Source organism: Artibeus jamaicensis, unplaced genomic scaffold, assembly GCF_021234435.1.
Source record: "Artibeus jamaicensis isolate MK-2021 breed Jamaican fruit bat unplaced genomic scaffold, CSHL_Jam_final contig_196, whole genome shotgun sequence".
Classification (NCBI taxonomy): domain Eukaryota; kingdom Metazoa; phylum Chordata; class Mammalia; order Chiroptera; family Phyllostomidae; genus Artibeus; species Artibeus jamaicensis.
In genome coordinates, this window is record NW_026521401.1 from 3574518 (window position 1) to 3595456 (window position 20939).

The 20939-nt window shown below is 48.1% G+C and overlaps 1 protein-coding gene across 5 annotated transcripts; it reads left to right on the plus strand.

Annotated features, from left to right (window-relative positions):
• Positions 1-6055: 6055 nt before the first annotated feature.
• On the plus strand, positions 6056-20936 carry NLRX1 (NLR family member X1). 5 transcript variants are annotated; one of them, XM_037147174.2, is made up of 10 exons: positions 6056-6111; positions 6948-7069; positions 7606-7675; positions 8125-8213; positions 8769-9388; positions 9782-10600; positions 17389-17984; positions 18256-18342; positions 19115-19366; positions 19818-20936. In XM_037147174.2, the coding sequence occupies exons 2-10, from the start codon at positions 7000-7002 to the stop codon at positions 20137-20139; spliced, it is 2925 nt and encodes a 974-aa protein (XP_037003069.2). In that variant the 5' UTR covers positions 6056-6111; positions 6948-6999; the 3' UTR covers positions 20140-20936. The 5 variants fall into 5 exon arrangements, with proteins under 5 accessions (XP_037003069.2, XP_037003070.2, XP_053528868.1 ...); XM_037147175.2 differs by having other exon boundaries at positions 6062-6111; positions 6953-7069; XM_053672893.1 differs by lacking the exon at positions 6056-6111 and adding an exon at positions 6118-6554.
• Positions 20937-20939: the final 3 nt, after the last annotated feature.

Below are 20939 nucleotides of genomic sequence, written 5' to 3' on the forward strand. Positions count from 1 at the left end.
CCTCCCAATCCTGGGGATTGGAGCAGCCTTGGGTGATAGGATACCCTTTCCCCACTTTCCATCACCTTTGGTGGGGGTAGGGCTTTGTGGTATCTCTGCAATAATGTTGCTGTTTTTCTCCCACCTGCCACGGCAAATGAACTTTATTCTGGAGGGTGGGGCAGTGAATGGGAGAAGACCCATACCTCCTTTCTCACTGCCCCTGCAGCATGTTCCTGCAATGCTCCCTCCCTTCTCCAGAGTTACAGGCACATACATGAGAACAGGCAATCTCAGCCCTCCATACCCTTGCTGTCCCTGATGGCTCAGAGAAAGAGTAATGGTGGCATGGCAGTGGTGGATGCTGTGGGGAGGGCAGTGCCAACCTTTTCCTGGGGTCCTCACTTGGACTGTGAGGAGGAGACTGGTGCCGTCTAGGGCATCTTCTGGATCTGCAGGTGTCTATCTCCCAGTCTTCCCTCTCTCCCAAGCCAGGTGGTGGCACGGGGCATTAGCTCCCTGAAATTCAGAACCTAACACAAGCACAAGCATGGACATAAGTTGGTCTTGGCCACTGCCACCCCATGGCACTTTTGTGTTTCAAGCTGGCATTCTCTTTCCTCCATAAGCTGGCATGTCTCTTTACCTCCCTTCCCATCATCTAAGGTGGCCCTCAGGTATGCCCAGAGCACCAGGGTGACAGACACACCAGGAGTATGTCTGGCTTTCCTGGTGGGTCCAGGCTCATTCTACTTCCAATTCCCTTTCCCTAGGGCTCTTTTTCCTCTTTATTACTGTGTATATATCTATCTTCCCTCACCCTGCTGCAGATTCTCCCCATCACACAGAGATGCTGGTTGTATTTGTGGGATTTCACTCATAATTAATAAAACCTATATTTATACAGTATGCAGTGTAAATGTGTGTGGGTCTGATACCTGGTACCGTGGGCTGTGAAGGAGTCTTCCAAGCACTTGGTAAGAAGTCTATGAGCTTTAGGAAACCTGAGGCAGAGGGGGGGTAAGTTCCAGGTATGAGGTCTGTTTAGAAAGTATCCAGCCACATAATATGAAAAATAGAGACATTTCTTGAAGAAGATACATGGCACAAGAAATATTGTACATAGGATGACATCTCATTCTCCTTCAAAGTAGGCACCTTGGGACCTCACACAGTTCTACCAGCATCTCTTCCACTGTTCAAAACACTCTGAAAAAAATCCTTTGTTGGAATCACCATCAGCTGCCTGGTTGTTTTATTTTCCTCAATCTCAGTGATGGTCTGCAGTTTCTTCCCTTTCAAAGGTGATTTCAGTTGCCAATAGCTTCAGCCTTCTGAATCATCCAAATAGTTTCCATGGAGGAGTGATCAAGCTTAATGTGAAATCTGATGCAGATTTGTTGCTCTATTTGCTCAGTCATTTTGAATGCAAGTTGCATGGTACACATGCTCACTCAATGGCGTCTACTGCCACTACTGACTAGTACAGCGAAGTCATTATTGTTCACACATGTGTATTCCAGTCCACTATCCTTGGTGCCAGTCCCTTCCTTCAGTTCCAGGCTTTAGGATCAGAAGGGAAATGGGTAATACAACGTGGTACTTCTTGGGTCATCCTGCTACCAGCCCTCAAGGACTTCTGGACAGTTGCATTCTAGTCTACTATCTTTGGTTGCCAGGTTACATCAATGTCATGCAAAACATTCTCATTATAGTAACAATATCCTTTTCCAGACAGACCTTGAACATCAAGCTAGTGAATGTGTATATTATAAAATATCTGCATCATTTTACATCTCACAGATGGTTCATGTTTATTATCTCAAGGGACTTCCATGACAATCCTGCATTACTCCTCATGACAACCCATTTACCAGTGGGAGAACTGAGACTTGGATTAAATCACTTGTCCATATATCCTTAGCTAATGAAGGTGGGACCAGGTCTGGGAACTAGATCTTCTACCTCTAGACTCCTTAGACTCCTCATTCTTTTTTTTTTTTTTTTATTGCTTTTATGTTATTTTTCCCTCTTAAAAGAAAAGAGGAAGAGAATCTTGTAAAACTAATAGGACATTATGGGTGCTTTCAAACAATCCCTTCTTATACAGAACCTTCTGAGCAAGCACACTATTGGGTGGTGGCTGTTTTCCTTCCTTTTTCATCTGGCAGACTAGGTGAAGTGAGCAAGAGAAGACTGATTATCACCAGTGAGTGAGCTATGTGGCCAGAGCTTGAATCCAGAAAGTCCAAAACAGTCTTAACCTTTTCCTATTCCCTCTGGGAGAGGGAAGGGGAGAGAGGTGACAGATGGTACTGAAGAGGTATATTTGTAAGGTGCTCTTTGTTAAATTATGGGGGTTCTTCTACATTCCTTTTCTTTTTTAAAATAAAAATTTTATTTATTTACTTTTTAGAGAGAGGGGAAGGGAAGGAGAAAGAAATACCAATGTGTAAGAGATACATCCATCCATTGGTTGCCTGTCACATGCCCCCAGCTGGGGACCTGGCTTGCAACACAGGCATGTGCCATGACTAGGAATTGAACCAGTGACCTTTCAGTACCCAGGTGAGCACCACTGAGCCACACCAGCTAGGGCTAGACTTGTCACTCTTGACATGTGCCAATGACACTGTTCATGGTAGTTTTGTAAGCTGTGTGTGGGTGCCCTGTGTCTGTTGCATAGGTATGTTCTTACTAGAGTGATACATGACTTTCTCCTCAGATGTGACTGAGCCCTAGTTGTGCCTAGGGGGCAGGGGCTGAGGAGTGGGGTTAGAGGTTCATGAAGGGCAATGAGCAGTAGGAAAAACTCTGCAACCTAAGATGAGAGTGGTAGAGACTTCACTGAGCTCACTACAGCTTTCCTCTTCTCTTCCTCTCTTCTTTCCTACTGGGCCACACTTACTAGGGCTGAGCCATGAGCTACCAGGACTGCAGATGGGTCTGGTTAGCCTGAAGTTTGGAGTAGACAACTGTTCAGAAGTCCTTGAAGGATAGTAGCAGGATGACCCAAGAAGTACCACATTGTATCACCCACTTCCCTTCTGATCCTGAAGCCTGGAACTGAAGGAAGGGACTGGCATCAACCTGGCCAGCTGCCTGGAACACCCTACTTGTGCCACAAGCAGAACTAATTGCCCTGGGCTAGATCAGGGTCCAATCTATGACTGATTGGATGCTTGTCTGGAGATGGACTTTTTGTTTCTTATGGTGGTTCAGGGTGGGAGTGGGAAGTGGAAAGAAATCCAGCTGCTGGAATTCTAGCTAGCTTTAGGGACATTCTGAATGCCAACTTCGCCCTGCAGTGATTCCACTATATGGCTCCTTAAAGTCAGACAACACAAAATCCCACTATTAGATAGTTTTTCTTAAGATTTCCTCATCTTTACTCTTTCTCTTTTAAAATGCAAACATTCCCAAGACACTGAAACATTTATAAATTCACACATTTGTAAATTCCCTTGGTTGCTAAGAAGATGAAAAGCCAATCCAGAGCTAGCAAAGACCATTTAAGCACAGAGAACATTTGTGAGTGGCTCACATATTTGTAAAGAAAGCTCTTTTGATTCTTTTAGTAACCCCATGAAGCTGCTAGAATGAGTATTATCATCTCCTCTTTTTACAGAGAAGGATACCAAGGCTTGGAGCAGTGACTTGAACAAGCTCTCAAAACTATGAACAGTAAAATGACAACAAACTCACAACTATCAACAACTGAACCTAAAAAATAAAAACAAACTAAGGAAACAACTAGAACAGGGACAGAATCACAGAAATGGAGATCACATGGAGGGTTATCAGCGGGGAGGGGGGAAATGGGGAAAAAGTACAGGGAATAAGGAGCATAAATGGTAGATGCAAAATAGACAGGGGTAGGTTAAAAATAGTACAGGAAATGGAGAAGCCAAAGAACCTATATGTATGACCCATGAACATTAACTAAGGGGGGCAATGCTGGTGGGAGGGGGATATAGGGAGGAGGGGAATAAAGGGGAGAAAAATGGGACAACTGTAATAGCATAATCAATAAAATAGACTTAAAAAATATGGTGCTCTTGCCATTGTGAAGCACCTGCGATTTCTCCCACCAGTCCCAGCAGCCTGCAGAGGTTGGATGTAAATGCTCCCTACCCATCTAAGTGAGTTTTGAAATGGACCCACTCACCTTCATTGGTGAACTTCCTGAACTCAGGGATCATCTTTTTCACTGCAACCACCTCTGTATCAGGGCCTGTGCAAGGTTTTGGAGGGCAGAGATGACCAAGATTCTTCTCCATGAGATGGCTCTACAGCACTTGGTACCCCATTCTGAGGTCAAACAACAGAGCACATGCCTGCAGCACAACTCAGAGTATTTCAGTCTACAAGAGGCTAGTCAAATCATATGTTATTAAAAAGCCTATATGACTGTCACACCTTCGTGGCAGGGGTGGAGGTAGCTTGCTCTGGGCTGTGTCCTGCAACTGCAGCCAGGGACCTGTCTGCCTCGAGTGACTAGGTAAGTGCGGTGAAGCCAGAGGAGTAACCCAGGTCCAAAATGTCACCTCTGAGACCACATTCATCAGGCTGTTCTATTTCCTTCCTCCCATTTCTTTCCATTCCCCCCTCAGAACATCTGTTAAAATGCAAATGTGCCATTTCCCTGCTGCCTGGAATACCCTTCCCTTTCTGGACTTATTTAAGATCCAGTTCAAATGTTACCTCCTCTGCCAGAGGCAGTTAATAACTTCCTCTCCCAGGCTTTCCTAAGCCTTCTGCCAACCTCTGAAGTACCATCATTTGGGCCCTCTGGAGGGGAGCTGCTAGGGTCTGACCCCTGCATGCCTTGCTCAGTATTACCCCAATACCATGAATGAACAAATATATCAACACTGTCTTCAGTCCAGATAAAGGAGATCACACGGCCCTGTTTCCTGCCCTGCCCTGAGGAACTTCATGCATTCCCTATCGCACACCTCTGTTAACATTGTACATTTATGGTTTGCATGTAGAGGCATGCCCTGGCTGTGGGTGGTGGGTGATTCCTCCATCAGCTACATAGGCCTTGGGTGTGACTTACATAGAAACAGAGGGATGAAGGTGAGGGTTTTGAAGACCAGGAAGCCCCGGGACTAGGCCATGATTGGGTGCCAGACAAGAAGAGCAGGTTGGGGTGGAAACAGAGGGATGAAGGTGAGGGTTTTGAAGACCAGGAAGCCCCAGGACTAGGCCATGATTGGGTACCAGACAAGAAGAACAGGTTGGGGTGGAACCTGTTTCTCTGCCCCCATTCTTCCTTCTTCTTTGACCAAAGTGACCAGAAGCCATACACAGAGGTTTGGGGTTTGAAGAAAGCCAGGTACAGAAGGAAGGACCCAAGAAGCTCTTGACTCAGATATCTGCCAGGAGGTAGGCTGAGAAATTGGAGAGGTGCGGAGGAAAGAGTGATGGGTATGGCTGGATGCCTCAGAGAGATTTAGGGGTGAGCTAGGAAGACCCAGGTCCTCGATTCCGGTTCTGGCTCTTCTGCTTCTTAATGGATTAGCCTGTGCGAGTCCTTTCACCCTTTCCAGATGCAGTAACTCCATCTGTAAAATGGGCATAACAAGCTCAGCCTGGGAAATAGTGAGATAACTGGATGGGACTGGCGCTGGGTAACCTGCAGTGGGCAGTCCTAGAATAGGTGACCATCCGGATTGGAAGGATGTACCCTAGGAGGGCAGGGGCGATGCAGTGACCGAGGGGGATGGAGTCCCTGCCCCAAGCTGCTCTCCGGGATATTCGGTGTCTCCCTCACTATCTCCCTCCTCCTAGGACCCAGAGGAGTCCGAGGGCCTAGGCTCATTCTCTCCTGTGCCCGCTGCCAGGGAGGGCAGGCAAGAAGCGCCGCGGCCTCCCGAAACAAGGAGGCACCGGGGGTCCACGGGCTCCTGAGCCGGGCAGCCGCTGGTAAAGGCCTAGCCAGCTGGGTCTCCCCTCGCCTCCGCCTACGGTGCTGCTCCAAGCTGGGCTGGGCGGGGCCCGAGAGGATAGGGCGGGCCCAGCGCGGCCTGGAGTGGCAGTGGGTGGGGAGATAAGTACGAACTCCCGCAAGTGTCGCTGGGAGTTCGCGACCGCGGGACTTGCAGGACGTAGCTGGTTTGCTGAGTGGTGGGTTTTCTGGCAGGCTCTCCCGTCTGGGTCAGAAGCCAACTGCAACTGAGAATAATGTTTGGGACCCAGTATTGGGGGAGGAGCGTTGGACTTGTGGGAGCACAGCCCTTGTACTTTTACTGCTGTGTCCCGTTCTTTTTTCACCGTCCTGGAGACCTGGGGTGATCTTGGAAGAATTGCCCACGCCACCACTGCACCCCCCTCCCGCGAATCTCATCTTGAGCCAGTGACCCTGGGTCTGATTTTATCGCACTGTCCTAGTTTTCCCAAGCTTTTTCAGCTTTCCAGGGTCCTCTCTTAAGCCTCTCCAGCCCCTGGGACTCCTGCTGTGAGTCCCAGCCCACTCCTCCACCGGTTGGCCTTGCGGGCAGGTGGGCCTGGCGCAGCCAGTTCCCCTTAATTGTGCCCTACCCAGAAGGAGCCACATCTCTGGGAATCAGGTGCGAAAGAGCAGCAGGCTCAGAAGGATCGGGAAAGACTTCCAGAGAGACAGGATCTTTAGGCAGGGTCTTAAAAGATTGGGTAGGATTCTGACAGGAGAGAAAGGTCCAAAAAAAGGATATCTAAATCAAGCAATTCACTAGGCTGAAACTCAGAAGAAAGACGTTCCTGAAGCCCCAAGGGAGAAGCAGTTGGTGGTATGAGATAAAATGGGATCACTCCGGTGGAGTATGTAGAAGAGGTAGGAGATCCGAAGGCCAGGGCTTTGGCAATGCTGACATTTAAGGAAAGGCTGATGCTGTCCTGAGGAAGAAAACTCTTTCTTGGCCTGCACAGGGGAGATGGGGGGGGGGGGGGCAGTTTGCAGTCCATTCACACCATTCTTTTTGCAGGATAGAAGGTGGTGTGTAAACTAAACCCTGGCTTCTGACCTTCCTTCTTACCATGAGGTGGAGCCGCCATTTGCCCAGAGCCTTTCAGCACTCTGGCCTGGGAGGAGCACTGAAGACAGCAGGTAAGCAGGAAGCAAAAGTTTCTGTTTCTACCTCTTCCTTCCTTTATAGAGTCCAGATTGTGCCTCCAAGAGTGCAGGGATTCAGACAACAGGTGTTCTAGTCTCTGGTCTGTGATTCACTAGCTTTTGGCCCTGGGCAAGTTATCTCATCTCCCTGAGTTTCCTTTTCTCCCTACCCTAAAATAAGGGAATCAGACCAGATAATCTTTGAGAATCCCTGTGGCTATCTAAGTTCAGGAACACTTATCTGATTTCATTTTGCATTCAACAAATATTTTTTGAGTGCCTGCTATGTGAAAATCTAAGTATATAATTATGTACAGAACCAGATGTGATCCTGCTTTCATGGTGGTGGTGGGGAAACAGAAATGAATGTTGATCAAATAATCACACAATAAAATCTAAAATTGCATAATAACTGCTACAAAGGGGTGGTGTGTGATGCTTTAAGAGCAAATAATGGGAGATTTGATATGGACATAGGGTCTGTGTGTTGGTGGGGAAATATGGATGCTATTTCTTTCTTCTTTCTGCAGATGAACATATCCCTTGGATGATCCACTGGAATTGGGCCCTTAAAGGGGAGTGTCCCCTGGGACCCCCTAGGTGAGGCCTCAGTGTCTTATCTTAGAATATGTCTGGGTATAAGAGTAGCCTGGGAAAGGTCAAGCTACTTGATCTGGGGGGAAGGTTGGTCTTCTAGATGTGAGGAAGGTACAGAGTCAGCTACCAGACTTAAGAGGGAGTTGGCTTACATCATTCTACAGTACAAGTCACAGTGGTCAGCCAGGGGGAGGATCTTGTGGGAGGTAGGTGGAGCCTGGCAGTTATCTGGCTGAGTTCCAGACAGGCAGCTGTGGGGAGCTGGAGTGCTAGGGGTGAGACCTCAGTTCCAGGGAAGGGTGAGAGTCAGAGTCTTGACCTAGGTGTCCAGGATTGGGCTTGGATCTTAGGAAGCCAGAAGTCCATCATTCCAAACAGGCCTGGACTCCAAACCTGTGCAGTGACTGAGCTCAATAACCAAGCCCCAGGTCACTCCTTCTTCTTGCTCCCAGGGTCTTTATACGCCATTCTGGAAGCTCAGTGGGAAGTGGTTCGCCATCAGGGAGGCATGGACAGTTGTTCCAGAGCATCTCTGCAACTGGTAAAGAGATTGGTTCCTCAGTCAGCCTGAAGAAAGGGACTGGCTGGGATCCCAGTGGGGGCTGGGGGAGTGAGAGGGGCCTGGAGGGAGAAGCAAGCAGGAAGAGGGAGGCATAGAGGACTCCCTGACATCATCCACTAGTGGGCCCACCCTCTCTTGCCCCCATCATTCATCTGTCCATGTATCTCTTCCTGCAACACTCATATAATGCACCCTATGTACAAAGCCCTGGAAGGGATATACCATCCCCACCTTCAACAAACTGGGTCTAGAAGTCTGATAAAGATTGCACATACATATAACCATGAAAACCAGTCAGCCCAGGCTCAGCATTACTCATCCTGTGGCTCCCCACTTTCTGCCACAGGGGTTCCAAACTTTCTGGACACTGTATTTTTTGAGATAATCCTGTGTGCTCATTACCATTCTGGGCCCCAGCAACTCCTGGTGCTGTCTTGACTCTGCAGCCTGACCCTACCATCATTTTTACTGTCCCTAAGTTCCTACATCTCCTGGCCTCTTCCTGTGGCCCATTCCCTTTACCTTTCCATCCAGAAGCCATCCAGTGGCACCGCCAGAACCTGGCTGAGTGGTTCAGCCGGCTGCCCAGGGAAGAGCGTCAGTTTGGCCCAACCTTTGCACTAGACACAGTCCATGTGGACCCTGTGATCTGTGAGAGCACCCCCAATGAGCTTCTCCACCCACCTTCAGAGCTGGCCCTGGAACATCAGCTGCCCCTGGCCAGGCTCTCCACACTGACTCTGTCTCAGCTCTTTGATCCAGATGCCTGTGGGCGCCGGGTGCAGACAGTGGTTCTGTATGGGGCGGTGGGTACAGGCAAGAGCACATTGGTGCGCAAGATGGTCCTGGACTGGTGTCATGGGCGGCTGCCAGCCTTTGAGCTGCTCATCCCCTTCTCCTGTGAGGATCTGTCATCTGTGGGCTCTGCTCCAGCCTCCTTGTGCCAACTTGTGGCCCAGCGTTACACGCCCCTGAAGAAGATTCTGCCCCTGATGGCTACAACTGGGTCCCGCCTGCTCTTTGTGCTTCATGGCTTGGAGTGCCTCAACCTGGACTTCCGGCTGTCAGGCACAGGGCTTTGCAGTGACCCTGAGAAGCCAGAGGCACCAGCTGCTATCATAGTCAATCTGCTTCGCAAATATATGCTGCCTGAGGTAGGTGGGCCCCCTGCCTCTCTCTGCCACCTCTGTCTCTGACTTGCCACCTACGGATTTTTGTGTCCCAGGCCCACATAATTATTGGGTAAGAGAGGCCCCTGGGCTAGTTCAAATTTTGGCCCACCACTTCCCAGCTATGTGTCATTGAGCAAGTCACTAACTTTCCTAAGCTTCTGTTTTCTTTTCTTGAGTTGTATTGATCAAATGAGATACTACATATAAACTGCTTGACAGTGTGCTGGTTCATCGTAAGTGCACACTAATTGTTAGTTATAATTATTATGGCCATCATCTTTTCATCCTTGGGCACTTGATTGTCAGGTGCTCTTTGGAGAGTGAGGCAATCAGGATATCAAAACCTTTCTTAACCCTCAACTGTGCTCTACTCAGGCCAGCATTCTGGTGACCACCCGGCCCTCTGCCATTGGCCGCATCCCCAGCAAGTATGTGGGCCGCTATGGCGAGATCTGTGGCTTCTCTGATACCAACCTGCAGAAGCTCTATTTCCAGCTCCGCCTCAATCAGCCAGACTGTGGGCATAGTGATGGGGTGGGTGTCTCAGCGACATCAGCTCAGCGTGACAGCCTGGTGGAGATGCTCTCCAGGAACCTGGAAGGGCACCACCAGATTACTGCTGCCTGCTTCCTGCCCTCCTATTGCTGGCTTATCTGTGCCACCCTGCACTTCCTACATGCCCCTACACCAGCTGGCCAGACCCTCACAAGCATCTACACCAGTTTCCTGCGTCTAAACTTCAGTGGCGAGATGTTGGACAGCAGTGGCCCCTCCAAGTTGTCCCTGATGGCCTATGCTGCCCGAACCATGGGCAAGTTGGCCTATGAGGGGGTATCTTCACGCAAGACCTATTTCTCTGAAGAGGATGTCCGTGGCTGCCTAGAGGCTGGCGTCAGGACGGAAGAGGAGTTTCAGCTACTGCATGTCTTCCGCTGGGATGCCCTGAGGTTTTTTCTGGCCCCGTGCATGGAGCCAGAGCGTCCAGGCACCTTTGTGTTCACTGTGCCTGCCATGCAAGAATATCTGGCTGCCCTCTATATCGTGCTGGGTTTGCATAAGACAACTGTGCAACAGGTGGGCAAGGAAGTGGCCGACCTCGTGGGCCGTGTCGGAGAGGATGTCAGCCTGGTCCTGGGCATCATGGCCAAGCTGCTGCCACTGAGGGCCTTACCTCTGCTCTTCAACCTGCTTAAGGTAACACCAGCCTCCGGACCCTAGGCCGTCAGCCTCCTCCTCTCCATCTACCCCTTGCTCCTCTCCCAGAAGGAAACTGCTACTTCCTGCATAGCTATGAATCCTCTTTTTTTTTTTTGGCTCTGGCTTCAGATTTTGGCAATCTGGCTTTTAGTGGAATTGGGGCATAAGGAAGGGAGAGACAGAAGCCATAGGCTGGGGAAGGCTTGGAGGCTTGAGAGGGGAATTTGAGAGTGCAGGGACTTTAATAACAATCCTACAACCCTGAGATGGTTTTCTTTTGCATTTCTTCTCCTAGTCTTTGCTTCTGGGAGGCAGGGGTCACCATAGTTCAGGGTCTGTCCTCTGCTTTGCAGGTCCAGACACTCTATTATATCTGTTCTCCCAGAGATGATTAGAGTCCAGGAGTAATGACTCATCTTAACTAAAGCATCAGAGGCACCTTTATAAAGCAGATGGCATTTTATTCATTTATACCAGGAGAATGAATGCATTGGTAATTGGCTTAGGACAGCCTATCCAGGGTGCAGGTCCATTCCAGAAACCAAATTACAGGCCTGAGAACTGTGCTGTGAACAGGGCAGATATACTAAGTTTTGAAGGATCCTGCTGATATCTACAAGGTGACTTGTATATGAAATGCTATTATGCTCCCTTTAATTTTTATTTTTTAATTTTTTATTGATTATGCTGTTACAGTTGTTCTATCCCCCCTTCATTCCCCTCCACCCTACCCCCCCATCCCCACCATTACCCCCCTTTAATTTATGACCATGTGTCTCAAGTTCTTTAGATTCTATATTTCCCATACTATTCTCGCCCCCCCATCTATTTTCTATCTACTGTCTATGCTACTTATTTTCTGTACCTTCTCCCCCCTTCTCCTCCTCCCACTCCCCTGTTGCTAACCCTCCTTGAGATCTTCCTTTCTATGTTTCCACTCCTGATCTAGCTGTCCTTTTAGTTTGTTTTTGTTTTAGGTGTGGTCGTTAATAACTGTGAGTTTGCTGTCCTTTCACTGTTCATGTTTTTTTTTAACTTCTTTTTCTTAGGTAAGTCCCTTTAACATTTCATATAATAAACACTTGGTGATGATGAACTCCTTGAATTTGATCTTATCTGAGAAGCACTTTATCTGTCCTTCCATTCTAAATGAAAGTTTTGCTGGATAGAGCAATCTTGGTTGTAGGTCTTTGGATTTCATGACTTGGAATACCTCTTTCCAGCCCCTTCTTGCCTGTAAGGTCTCTTTTGAGAAATCCGCTGACAGTCTGATGGGGACTCCTTTGTAGGTGACTGTCCCTTTAGCTCTTGCTGCTTCTAGGATTCTCTCCTTCATTTTAATCTTGGCTAATGTAATTATGATGTGTCTTGGTGTGTTCCTTCTTGGGTCCAACTTCTTTGGGACTCTCTGAGCTTCCTGGATTTCCTGGAAGTCTATTTCCTTTGCCAGATTGGGGAAATTCTCCTTTATTATTTGTTCAAATAAGTTTTCCACTGGTGGCTGTTCCTTTCCCCCTTCTGGTACCCCTATAATTAGGATGTTGGAGCGTTTAAAGATGTCTTGGAGGTTCCTAAGCCTCTCCTCATTTTTTTGAATTCTTGCTTCTTGACTCTTTTCTGTTTGGCCATTATTTGCTTTCTTCTGGTCCACTCCATTGATTTGAGTCCCAGTTTCCTTTTCATCGCTATTGGTTTCCTGTGCAATTCCATTCATTTCAATTAGTTTCGCCTTCATATGTTTGTCTAATTTGTGGCTATAATCAACCAGTTCTGTGAGGATCCTGATCACCAGTGTTTTAAACTGTGCGTCTGAGAGTTTTGCTATTTCTTCAACGCTTAGATTTATAGGCTCTGGGGCTTTGAGATCTTCTTGAGCCATTTTTGGTCTGTTTGCGCCCGTTAAGTATGAGGAGCGGAGCCTTGGACTCCTAGGTCGCTGGGTTGTGACGCTGTATATGGAGGCGGGGTCAGAGCGGCTAAATGGCAGCCCCCTCTGCTGTTTCGCCCCACTGGGTGAAGAGCAGAGCCTTAGGTTGTTCGCTGGGGCCGGGCCACTCAGAGTCGCCAGGTTATGACGCTGTATGTGGAGGCGGGGTCAGAGCGGGGAAATAGCGGTGCCCTCCGCCGCCACTTGCTGGGGCTGCTGGCTCTCGTCCAGTCACCCACTCTCTTGCTTGTCTATCCACACGTGAATGTGCGAACGCGCGACCACAGTCAACCTGCAGCCCCGCTTCCTCACTGTTTCCCCGCGATTGCTTGCTGAGTTGCCCACCAGGTCCAACCCTGTGCCTGGATTCCGCGTGCTCCTGAGTCTGTCTGACCGAGTTTTCCTGTGCTACCCCGCTCTGCCAGCTGCTAGTTTCGCCCCTCTTACCGGTCAGGCTGAAGAATTTGTTGTTATCAGACTTCCGAAAAATTCAATTTTCTGTGTTCTGGCTGTGTTTTCTGTTGCTATTATTTAGTTGTCTCTAAACTTGGTTGTGTGAGGAAGCACAGCGTCTCCACCTATGCCTCCATCATGGTGGAAGTCTTTATTTTTTTATTTTATTTGAGAGAAAGAAACAATGCTTCATTGTTCCACTTATTTTTTAAAATATATTTTATTAATTATGCTATTATAGTTGTTCCATTTTCCCTCCTTTATTCCTCTCCACCCTGCACACCCCCTCCCACTTGCATTCCCCTCCTTTAGTTCATGTCCATGGGTCATACATATAGGTTCTTTGGCTTCTACATTTCCTATACTATTCTTAACCTCCTCCTGTCTATTTTTCACCTACCATTTATGCTACTTATTCCCTGTACCTTTCCCCCCCTCTCTCCTCCTCCCATTCCTCTGCTGATAACCCTCCTTGTGATCTCCATTTCTGTGTTTCTGTCCCTGTTCTAGTTGTTTCCTTAGTTTGTTTTTGTTTTTTAGGTTCAGTTGTTGATAGTTGTGAGTTTGTTGTCATTTTACTGCTCATATTTTTTATCTTCTTTTTCTTAGATAAGTTCCTTTAACATTTCATATAATAACGGCTTGGTGATGATCAACTCCTTCAACTTGACCTTATCTGGGAAGCACTTTATCTGTCCTTCCATTCTAAATGATAGCTTTGCTGGATAAAGTAATCTTGGATGTAGGTCCTTGCCTTTCATGACTTGGAATACTTCTTTCCAGCTCCTTCTTGCCTGCAAGGTTTCTTTTGAGAAATCAGCTGATAGTCTAATGGGAACTCCTTTGTAGGTGATTGTCTCCTTTTCTCTTGCTGCTTTTGAGATTCTCTCCTTATCTTTACTCTTGGGGAGTGTAATGATGGTGTACCTTGGTGTGTTCCTTCTTGGGTCCAACTTCTTTGGGACTCTCTGAGCTTCTTGGACTTCCTGGAAGTCTATTTCTTTTGCCAGATTGGGGAAGTTCTCCTTCATTGTTTTTTCAAATAAGTTTCCAATGTCTTGCTCTTCCTCTTCTCTTTCTGGCACCCCTATGACTCAGATATTGGAACATTTAAAGTTGTCCAGGAGGTTCCTAAGCCTCTCCTCATTTTTTTGAATTCTTATTTCTTTATTCTGTTCTCGTTGAATGTTTCTGTCTTCCTTCTGCCCCAAACCACTGATCTGAGTCCCGGTTTCCTTCCCTTCACTGTTGGTTCCCTGTACATTTTCCTTTATTTCACTTTTCATAGCCTTCATTTTTCCCTCTAATTTGCAACCATATTCAACCAATTCTGTGAGCATCCTGATTACCAGTGTTTTTGAACTGTGCATTTGATAGGTTGGCTATCTCTTTATTGCTTAGTTATATTTTTTTTGGAGTTTTGATCTGTTCTTTCATTTGGACCTTTTTTTTTTTAATCCCAGCTGCCTGTGTTATATCCACCAGATGCGAGAATAATTTTCAAAGACCTTTCAGGGTTTTGATCTTATTTTATTGGCCAAGCTTAACCTGTGCAGGGGCGAACTCTTGGGGTGTCCAGAGACACAGTGCCCAAAAGGGCTGCAGATGAGAGACGTGCCGAGAGCTTACAGCTTAGTCCTTATATAGGGACAAGCAAGCAAGCGTTGAACAGAAGCAGATGTGCAGTGAGCTATTTGCTGACAGAGACCACGCGCGCATGAACAGGGTGGGGTTTCAAAATTCAAAACTAAACAGATTACAATCAGCCTGTTTTGCTGTGGTCAGGCTATGTTCTCAATTTCCCAGATCTCAACACCTGTTATGTAGTAAGGGGGAGGAGCCTTAGGCATTCACCAGGGCCTGGCAACCCACATTGTTGTGTGTGGGGGGAGGGGAATGAGGGGCAACAGTGCCACCTGCTCTGCTCTCTGCTGGTTTTCAGTCACTTCACCCACTATCCACAAGCAAATTGGGCCCTTCTGGTGCTGATTCCCATGTGGGTGGGTTTGTGTACATTCTAGGTCCCTGTGGGTCTCTCCAACGAACTCTCCTGTGAGGCTGGGAGTTTCTCCTGCTCAACCCCAGCAGTTTTTTCAGTCAGAGTCTTTGAGGCTTTATTTCCCTGTGCTGGTACCCTGGGTTGTGCGGTCTGTCTCTTTCCTCAGTTGTTACTCCTGGTTTATCTGCACGTGAATGTGAGACTGCTCAGTCTGCCAGCAGGTGCCTTTCCTCTCTGCCTAGCTGTCCGTCTCTGCCCCTCCTACTGGTCTGGGTGAATGTTTCTTCTTTAGCTTCTTGGTTGTCCAACTTCCATATAGTTCAATTTTCTGTCAGTTCTGTTGTTTTTTTGTTTTTAAATTTGTTGTTGTCCTTCTTTTGATTGTTTGAGGAAGCACAGTGTATCTGGCCTCAGTGTATTGGCTGGAAGTCTGTTTTTTCACTTATGTGTTCTGACTGGGCATCAAACCCACAACCTTAGCTTATTGGGACAATGCTCTAACCAACTGATCTAGCGAGCCAGGGTTATTATTCCTATTATAGATGAGGAAACTGAGGCTCACAGAGGCTAAGGAACTTGTCTGAGGTCACTCAGATAGTAAATAAAGTAGCTGGGATCTGAGCCCAGGTTTCATGATTCTGAATCCTGTATCTTTCTGCCAAACTTTACTGATATATTGTGGATGTTTTTCAAGCTATGGTGCCTTGCCTAGGTAACCCTTTCCTCTCTAGGACTATTTTAATAACTGATCTTGAGTAGGTAGAGTCCTGGTCAAATTTCAACTAATTTTTCTTTGTATAGGCAGCAAAGCATAAGGATTAAGAACAAGAATTCAGTAATACAGCTACTTCAGTTGAAATAAAGGCTCTGCTACTTCCTACCTGTGTGACCTTTGATAAGTGAATCTCTCTGTGCTTCAGAGCCCTTATCTCTTAAATGGGGATAATAGTAAAGTCTATATCATTGCCTAATAGGAGGATTAAATGTATTGATACTTAAGGCCAGGTGCATAGTAAGTGCTATTTAATTTTTAAGCGTAACAACAGGCTCAGGTAGCCCACACCTTATTACACCATCACCCCAGACAGGGAGGTAATAGCCAATGCTGAGGCTACCCCACCCCTTTGAGGATGTACTTGGCTCCTCCAGGTTGCAGTAAGAGGCTGTGGTCCCCTGACAGACTCCAGAAAGCCCCTCCATTCTTTTAGAGTGCACCAGAACTATTTGTACCACAGTCCCAAGCTCTCTTAGAGGGAGGATTGCCTAGCAGAGGATAGTTCCATACTGCTTCTTCATGATCCTATTGATTCAGCTTCCTAGGGTGACATTTTCTCATCCCAATACCGGATTAGTGGAACCTCCTTGGCAGGAACTTCCTCTATAAAAAGCAAAAAAATAAAACTAGACTTTAGAGGAGGTGCCACAACCTTGTGGCTTAGTGCCAGAGGTAGGGACCATTCATTCCTTTCAGAACCATTGTAAGGGTGTGAGATGGTGTTGCAAAGGTCCACAACATTCATTCTTCAATGAATATTTGAGTGCCAGGCAATATGTTAGATTCTGAGGAAAAAACAATTAACTGCCCCTTTCAAAGTTTCTACCTTTTCCAATCATACAGTCTGAACACAAACATGTCAGTATAACCATGTAATTAAAAGGTATGGTAAGTGCCTGGAAAGCAAAGTTCCAGGTTCTGAAAGTGTCTCTAATGGGGAATAAGGAAAGCCTCTCTTTAGGAAGGGCACTTAGTCTGATCCCTAGAGGATTAGCCAGGAAGAGAGTTGGGGGAAAACACTCTAGGAATAGTATGTAGCTTTGCCACTGTGGAGGAAGAGAGAAAGATAGAGAGAAACCAAAAGGACAGAAGCAGAGTGAGGGTGAGAAGCTTGTGATGATGTTGGCAGGAACCAAGTGATGCAGGATTTTGAAGTAGTAGGAGTGATATCAGTCATCATTGCTCTGATGATGATGTTGAAGATGGTGATATATTTATATCTACATTGTTCCAAACTAGCTGTGTGATATATGCTGGTTTTTTCCCACTACCCCCGGGCTTGAAAATGTATGGGGGTGTTTAAGAAGAAGAATGTATATATGGAGTGCATGAGACAAGTGTTGAGAGATGACTCTGGACAGATCAAATTGGGGCAAAATTATGAAAAGTTTTATATTCTGTGAGGGCAGTAGGGGGTGAGGTATTATATGTGTGTGTGTGTGTGTGTGTGTGTGTGTATATGATATATATATATATATATCATATATATATATGATCAGACAAATCATGCTATGAGTTCAAGAGGAGACAGGAGGCTGGAGCAGTCAAGGAGAGTGCACCTTAAGCTGAGCTGTGAAGGATGAGCAGTCATGCAGAAGGCTTAAGTGCCTTTATTCTGCTTCCTTTCTCAGGTGGTTCCACAAGTTTTTGGGCGGATGGTGGGTAAAAGCCGTGAGGCTGTGGCCCAGGCCATGGTGTTGGAGATGTTCCGGGAAGAGGATTACTACAATGATGATGTCCTGGACCAGATGGGTGCCAGTATCCTGGGAATAGAGGGCCCCCGGCGCCACCCAGATGAGCCCCCCGAGGATGAGGTCTTTGAGCTCTTCCCCATGTTCATGGGAGGACTTCTCTCTGCCCATAACCGGGCCATGCTGGCTCAGCTTGGCTGCCCCATTAAGAACCTTGATGCCCTGGAGAATGCCCAGGCCATCAAGAAGAAGCTGGGGAAGCTGGGCCGGCAGGTGCTACCCCCTCCGGAGCTCCTTGACCACCTCTTCTTCCACTATGAGTTCCAGAATCAGCACTTCTCTGCTGAGGTGCTCAGCTCCCTGTGCCAACTCAACTTGGCAGGTGTGCGCATGACACCCCTCAAGTGCACAGTAGTGGCAGCTGTACTGGGGAGTGGAAGGCATGCACTGCATGAGGTGAACTTGGCCTCTTGCCAGCTGGACCCTGCTGGGCTACGCACACTCATGCCTGTCTTCCTGCGTGCTCGAAAGCTGGGGTAAGGACCTTATGCACAGACATGAAGAGAGGAGAGGATAGGGGTGAAGAAGTGGGAAGAGAAGGTGCTAGGGAAACCAAAGGTACTGAGGAAAGACCAAAGGATGGGATGAAAGAGTGGTGTGGGTAGAGGTGACAAGAGCAATAGAAGGGAGGACAGGTGTGGACTGCAAGAGTCAGGATGGTAAGAAAGGGGCCTGGTGGATGGGCAGACCCTATGCTGAATTCCTTCTTTGGTTTCACACCTCTCTTTTGGTCACCTTTTGCTTCAGCTTGCAACTCAACAGCCTGGGCCCGGAGGCCTGCAGGGACCTCCGAGACCTGCTGCTGCATGACCAGTGCCAAATTACCACCTTGCGGTAAGCGTCTGGGGAGAGGGCTGGAGGGAGGCTCTGAACACTCTGGTAGCCACCTAAGGTCAAGGGTCTGTCCTGCCTCAATATACCTGGCACAGGCCTACCCATGGTGTAGTAAAAGGGTGGGAGTCTGGCCCTGTCCTGCCCCCCATGTCCAGTACAAGCAATAGGATGGAAATGTGGGTGCGATGTCACCAGCTATAGGTGCTAAGAAAGCCTCTCATGTGGCTAAAATCAGCCTGGGGAAGGGGTAGAATAATACCCAGGCCAGTTGCCTGGTAACAGTGCCACTGATCCCTTCCCAGGATTTTTCTTGTTGCTTTACAAGGATGACCTTGATGCTGGGCCCTCAACAGATGCTCCCAAAATGTTGACTGATTTACTAGGAACTCACTCTCTTGGGTTTCTGATTTCTGGTTCAAATAAGGAGAGGAGAATAAGGAACGAGAAAGGAGGAAGGGCAAGAAGAATGGGGCAGTGGGGTCTGGGGAGGAGGTGAGATAAAGAGGAAAAAGGAAAATGGTAATGAAGAAGAGGAAGGGGAGTAGGGAATCAGCAAAGGAGAATGGAAGAAGGGAAAAGAGGGGAAGAGAAGCTGGCTTCTGCCCCATTCTCCCTCCCTGGCATTGTGCCCCACCTGCTATTTCTCCATCCTCTTCTGAACCTGCACTTCTGTGTCCAGGCTGGTCCCTCTCCCAGGCTGTGTACCCTTTTGGCCCAAGCACAGTCTCTACCATGGTCCTTATAACCTTGGGGTGTTTGTGGCTGTATGTAGGCTGTCCAACAATCCACTGACAGCTGAGGGTGTGGCCTTGCTGGTGGAGGGGCTAGCAGGAAACACTTCACTGACACACCTGTCTCTGCTACACACGGGCCTTGGGGACAAGGGCCTGGAGCTGCTGGCTGCCCAGCTGGACCGTAATCAGCAGCTACAGGAGCTGAACGTAGCCTACAATGGTGCTGGTGACACAGCAGCCCTGGCCCTGGCCAAGGCTGCCTGGGAGCATCCTTCCCTGGAGCTGCTACAGTGAGTCTTATCCCTGGTCATTACCCCATCCCAGCCTGAGACTGTGTTTCCCATCCTCAGTCTTCCTTCTCTCTCTCCATAGTGCTTTTTCTACCCTAGGGGGTGGGCCTGGGCCTGTCCTCTCATCCTGGCTTCTGACTGATGTTTGTCAACCTGCTCTGAGGCAACCTCCTCTGTGATTGGCCTTTACCCTACCCTGATTCCCTACTACCATTTCTCTTAGGTTCCTGGTGGCTCCATTCCTACTCTTCCTGTTCTCACTAAATTCTAGTGTCATTCCTTTCTCCCACTGGCTACCACCTTCTATCTCTGGCCTATTGCAAACATACCCCATCCATATTCCATAGCCAGGGGCTAAGTTGTGGGACCTGCTCACTCTCTGTCCACCCACCACCCTATGCCACTTCTCAGAGCCTCGGTGAATGACATCTACTCTTATTTCTCCTGCTAGCCTCTACTTCAATGAGCTGAGCTCAGAGGGCCGCCGGGTCTTGCGGAACTTAGGGGGCACTGCTGAAGGCAGGGCCCAGGTTGTGGTATCGCTGACAGAGGGAACAGCAGTGTCAGAGTACTGGTCGGTGATCCTCAGTGAAGTCCAGCGGAACCTCAACAGCTGGGATCAGGGACGGGTCCAGCGCCACCTTGAGCTATTGCTGCAGGATCTGGAAGATAACCGAGGAGCCACCCTTAATCCTTGGCGCAAGGCCCAGCTGCTTCGAGTGGAGGGCGAGGTCAAGGCCCTCTTGGAGCAGTTGGGAGGCCCTGGGCACTGAGACAGTGGCAGCAAGCACCTAGCTGTGTGACTCCTATCCCCAAACCTCTTCCCTCTGTGGCCTCCTGGCTTGCACTACTATTTCTATAAAAATCCCTTGCCCTGGCTGGTGTGGCTCAGTGGATTGAGTGCTACCCTGTGAACCAAAGGTCACCTGTTTCATTCCCAGTCAGGGCACGTGCCTGGGTTGCAGGCCAGGTCCCCAGTAGGGGGTGTGTGAGGGGCAACCTCACATTGACATTTCTCTTTCTCCCTCCCTTCCCCTCTCTATAAATAAATAAATAAATAAATAAATAAATAAATAAATAAAATCTTAAAAAAAAAAAAAAAAAAAAGATCCCTTCATGGCTAGAGGCAAAAGCCTGGGCACAGCTGTACCAGTGACCCTCCAGGAACATGTCCAACCAAGCCTCCCAGGTTTGGAATTTCCAGGGTCATGAAACATTCCTCCTTTTCCTTGGGCTAGAAGGATGGAAGGATGTGGCATTTCCATGACTGAATTGCCCTGTAGCACCGCCACAAGGTTGGTTGCTTCTCTCAAGGGGCCTCTGTGCCACTACGGAGGGCACTTCTTATGTCGGCCTGCCTAGGGGTGTTGCTGTCCAGATGTGTTGGAGGGCTTCTACCTCTTGCCTTTATACTTTCTGTGGACACTCAGGATACCTGCAGCCACTTTCTTTTCTCATTGGTGCCTTCTCCCCAGCCTCATGCTCCTTTTAACCACAATGATTCTTGTGCTCAGTGGTCCTACAGGTATGTGCACTGATTTGTTCCTATTAAAAAGTTGTCTTCCACCTACCT